At 44.2% G+C, this 4,658-nt stretch overlaps 1 protein-coding gene across 1 annotated transcript in view; it reads right to left on the reverse strand.

The window, feature by feature from the left end:
- Positions 1 to 3,987: 3,987 nt before the first annotated feature.
- Positions 3,988 to 4,658, reverse strand: part of LOC135092285 (cylicin-1-like) — a 1,212-nt gene continuing 541 nt past the window's right edge. Inside the window, exon 1 of the mRNA XM_063990739.1 lies at positions 3,988 to 4,658. This exon is cut by the window's right edge and continues 541 nt beyond it. Coding sequence (XP_063846809.1) covers positions 3,988 to 4,658 — 671 coding nt within the window.

A 4,658-nucleotide genomic window follows, 5' to 3' on the forward strand; every position in this document is an offset into this window, starting at 1 on the left:
GAAATTACAATATGAAAATTCTATATCTATATATAAGCACAGCCTTTGCTCCTTTGAAGAACATTTCAGTCCCTCGTTCCTGAGTACATACTATTTTGTATATAATTCTTAGTCTAAAGTCTTTTCTTAACGTAATGACCTTCATCCAAGGAATGTCTTTAAATTCACTTTCCTTAATCAAGAATACCTTCTCAATCTACTGTCCTTAATTCAGGCTATTTTCTTAATCTGCTCTCCTTAATGCAGACAATTATTTCATCCAGTATCTTTAATTGAGACTGTTTATTTAGACCAGTGTCCTTAATGCAGAATATTTCGTTAATCTAACATCCTTAATCCAGACAATTTATTTAATCACCTATCCTCAATGCAGATTTTCGTAATGTACTATCCTTAATCAATACTATTTCCGTAATTTAACATCCTTAATAGAGACTATTTCCTTTATCCATCCTTTATCCTTAATCCAGACTACTTTCTTAATGCACTATCCTTAATCCTTAAATTGCGGACGGAAAGAGACATCATAACACAAGGCGAAAATCTAAATACAAAGGTATACAGTGTAATGAATGACAAGACGGTAATGTGAAATGTTACAGCACATGAAAGTGGTACATTATGTATTACAGCAAACTTAACAAACTCCAAAAAGCACGCCAAGATTTGACTTGCCGGAGAATGATGGCTCTGGGCAGGAGAAGGCTCTCTCTCTCTCTCTCTCTCTCTCTCTCTCTCTCTCTCTCTCTCTCTCTCTCTCTCTCTCTCTCTCTCTCTCTCTCTCTCTCTCTCTCTCTCTCTCTCTCTCTCTCTCTCTCTCTCTCTCTCTCTCTCTCTCTCTCTCTCTCTCTCTCTCTCTCTCTCTCTCTCTCTCTCTCTCTCTCTCTCTCTCTCTCTCTCTCTCTCTCTCTCTCTCTCTCTCTCTCTCTCTCTCTCTCTCTCTCTCTCTCTCTCTCTCTCTCTCTCTCTCTCTCTCTCTCTCTCTCTCTCTCTCTCTCTCTCTCTCTCTCTCTCTCTCTCTCTCTCTCTCTCTCTCTCTCTCTCTCTCTCTCTCTCTCTCTCTCTCTCTCTCTCTCTCTCTCTCTCTCTCTCTCTCTCTCTCTCTCTCTCTCTCTCTCTCTCTCTCTCTCTCTCTCTCTCTCTCTCTCTCTCTCTCTCTCTCTCTCTCTCTCTCTCTCTCTCTCTCTCTCTCTCTCTCTCTCTCTCTCTCTCTCTCTCTCTCTCTCTCTCTCTCTCTCTCTCTCTCTCTCTCTCTCTCTCTCTCTCTCTCTCTCTCTCTCTCTCGGAATCAAACAGAAAAGAAGACAAGAAAAAGAGAAAGCACAAACTATAGTAGAAGAGAGTAGATGAGAGGAGAGAAGAGAAGAGAACGGGAGAAGAAAGGAGAGGAGAGCAGAGGAGAGGAGAGGAGAGGAGAGGATTCTAGAGAAGATAGAGAAAAGAGGACAAAAAAAGGAGAGAAGATGAGAGTAAAGGAGAGGAGAGGAGAGAAGAGAAGATAAGAGAAGAGAAGAGAAGAGAAGAGAAGAGGAGAGGAGAGGAGAGAAGAGAAGAGAAGAGAAGAGAAAAGGAGAGAGAGAAAAGAAAAGAGAAGATGAGAGATTCGATTAACGGAGAGGAGAGGAGAGAAGAGAGGAGAAGAGGGGAGAGGAGACGAGAATAAAGAGGAGAGGAGAGAAAACAGTAGAAAAAAGTGGATAGAGGAGAGGAAAGAGGAGGAGAGAGGAAAGGAGAGGAGAGAAAAGGAGAGGAGAGGGTAGAGGAAAATGGAGAGTCGAGGAGAGGAGAGGGGAGAGGAAAGGAGAGAGGAAGAGAAAGGAGAGGAGAGAGGAGAGGAGAGGAGAGGAGAGGAGAGGAGAGGAGAGGAGAAAGGAGAGGAGAGGGGAGGAGAGGACAGGAGAAGAGAGGAGATGAGAGAAGGGGAGAGAAGAGAAGAGAAGAGAGAGAAAATGTCATTTAATATGAAGGCAAGGAAGAGGAAGAGAAGATAAGAGGAGTGAAGAGGAGAAAAGTTAAGAGAAATTATGAGGAGAGAAGAGAAGAGAAGAGGAAAGAAGAAAAGAGGAGAGGAGAGGAGAGGAGAGGAGAGAAGAAAAAAGGAGAGAAGAGAAGAGAAGAGAGAGAAAACAGGAGAGGAAAGAGGATATGAGAGGAGAGGAGAGGAGAGGAGATAAGAGAAAAGAAAAGGGAGAAAAGAGGAGAGGAGATAGAAGAGGAGAGAGAAGAGGAAAGGAGAGAGAAGAAGAGAGGAGAAAAGATAAGAGAAGAAATGAGAGAAAAAAGAAGAGGAGAGAAAAGAGGAGAGGAAAGGAGAGAAGAGAGCAGAGGAGAGGAGAAAAAAAGAGAGAGGAGAGGAGAAAAGAGGAAAGAGGAGAGGAGAAAGGAGAGGAGAGAGGAGAGGAGAGGAGAGGAGAGGAGAGGAGAGAAGAAGGGAGAGGAGGGAGAAGAGAGAAGAAAGGAGAGAAGAGGAGAGAGGAGAGGAGAGAGAGAGAAGAGGAGAGGAGAGAAAAGTGGAGAGGAGAGAAGAGGAGAGAGTAAAGGAGAGGAGAGGAGAGGAGAGGAGAGGAGAAAGGAGAGGAGAGGAGAGGAGGGAGGAGAGGAGAGGAGGAGAGAGGAGAGGACAGGAGAGGAGAGAAGAGAGGAGAGGAGAGGAGAGATGAGAGAAGAGAAAGGAACGGAAAGGAGAGAGGAGAAGAGAGAGCGACAGCCGGAGCCAGAGCGAGAGTGAGCGAGAGCTTTCTCCTGTCGTCATCATTCTACCCGGCAAGTGAAATTTTGGCGCGCTTTTTGAGTTCCTTGTGTTGCCCTAATATTTTCTGTACCACTTCCATGTGCTGTAGTATTTCACATCACAATCTCCTCATTCATTATTTACTTCTCCATTTAGATTTTCGCCGTGCATGATGTTTATTTTTTGTCCGCAGTTTAAGTGTTAATGGAGACTACTTTCTTAATCCATTATCGTTAATCCAGACTGTTTTTAATCCTCTTTCGTTAATCTCGAGTATTTTTAATCCTCTACTCTTAATCCAGAGTATTTTCTTAATGTACTATCTTTAATTTCGGCTATTTTCTTAATTCAGTATCCTTAATCGATACTATTTTCTTAGTCCACTAGCTTTCATTCCGACTATTTTTCTAATCCAGTATCTTTAATTCAGAGTTTTGTTCTAATCCACTATCCTTAATTCTAACTATTTTCCTAATCCATTATCCTTAATCCAGACTTTTCCGTTAATGTACTATTATTATTGTGAATTTCTTCACAATAATAATAATAATAATATTTTCTTAAACCACTATCCTTAATCCAGACTATTTTCTTCATTCAACATCCTTAATCCGGAACAATTTTATATAATGTCCTTAATCCACATTATTTCTGTACCCAGGTCACTACTCCTATTTTCTTTTTGTGAGCTACATTTTTGGAGGCTTTTTAATATTTTTTTTCCTTCTGCTGATCTCCATGATACATAAAAAAATAAATAAATAAAATAAGTAAAAAAAAAAAAATAAGAGGGGAGAGGGGACGCGGGAGGGCGGCTCGCTCAGTGAGGGAAGATGTCGAGGCAGAATTGTTTTCTGTTGAGCTTCAACGTCATGGTCGAATCAACATAATCTATTGCTGCTCGTAATTTACAGAGCAGCGGTCGTCCAAACACAAAGTCGAAGTCGCTAACCCCCTGGTTGGTGTTCATCTGCACTGTGAGTGTGCCGCTGCCAAACTGCAGAATGACTCGTGTCGGCAGCGCAGTCTCGCTTCCTGTCCTGCACCGCACGTTGTACCGGCCGATCTTGGTGATAGAGAATGGTATAGTAGAGCATGTGTCCAGCAGCACCATCAGCGGCTCCTCGACGCCTTGTGCTTGTGCGGCAAACGCGAACACTTTCCCTTCGCGCCCTGGCTGAGGTCTCCGCCGCAGACGTTCCGGGTGACGCAGGAACAGGGTGCTGCTACCGTCGTGATGGAAGTCCTACCGCATCTCAGCCTCCTGCAGGCGGCTCATGGACAGCATCCGTCATGTGTCCTTCCTCAAGATGAACACGGCAGTACTCGCTCACACTCCTCTTCTTTTTGACTCTTTCGGCCTCCACCTTCAGCTTCAGCACGTTGCTGCTGTCCCGCCCTCCCCTCTTCCTGAGGTGATCAAGGATACGCTTATAATTCTCCAGCGGCCTCCTCTTCTTTGGCTCTTTCTCTTCCCCCTTCCCCTTTTTCGCCTGGGTTTCATGTTCCTCCTTGTCCTGCCTCTTCCTTTTCTTGGCCTGTGTGTCATGTTTGTCCTTGTCCTGCCTCTTCACTTTCTTGGCCTGGGTGTCATCTTCCTCCTTGTCCTGCCTCTTTCTTTTCTTGGCCTGACTGTCATGTTCCTCCTTGTCGTGCAACTTCTTCGTGACCTGGGTGTCATGGTCCTCTTTGCCCTGCCCCTTTCTCTTCTTGGCCTGGCTATCATGGTCTTCAATACTCTTACCTTTCCTCTTCTTGGCCTGGCTCTCACGTTTCTCCGTGCTGCTCTTTTTGGCCTGTTCCTCGTAGTCTTCATTATCCTTCTTGTTCCATTTCTTGATGCAGTCCTTAATCCGTTTACAGCACTCCATATTCCACCCTTTCCTTCGGTTTTTCCTGCCTTCTCCCTTGGTGTTTTTGTGTTGGT

Source organism: Scylla paramamosain, chromosome 39 (genome assembly GCF_035594125.1).
Source record: "Scylla paramamosain isolate STU-SP2022 chromosome 39, ASM3559412v1, whole genome shotgun sequence".
Lineage (NCBI taxonomy): Eukaryota > Metazoa > Arthropoda > Malacostraca > Decapoda > Portunidae > Scylla > Scylla paramamosain.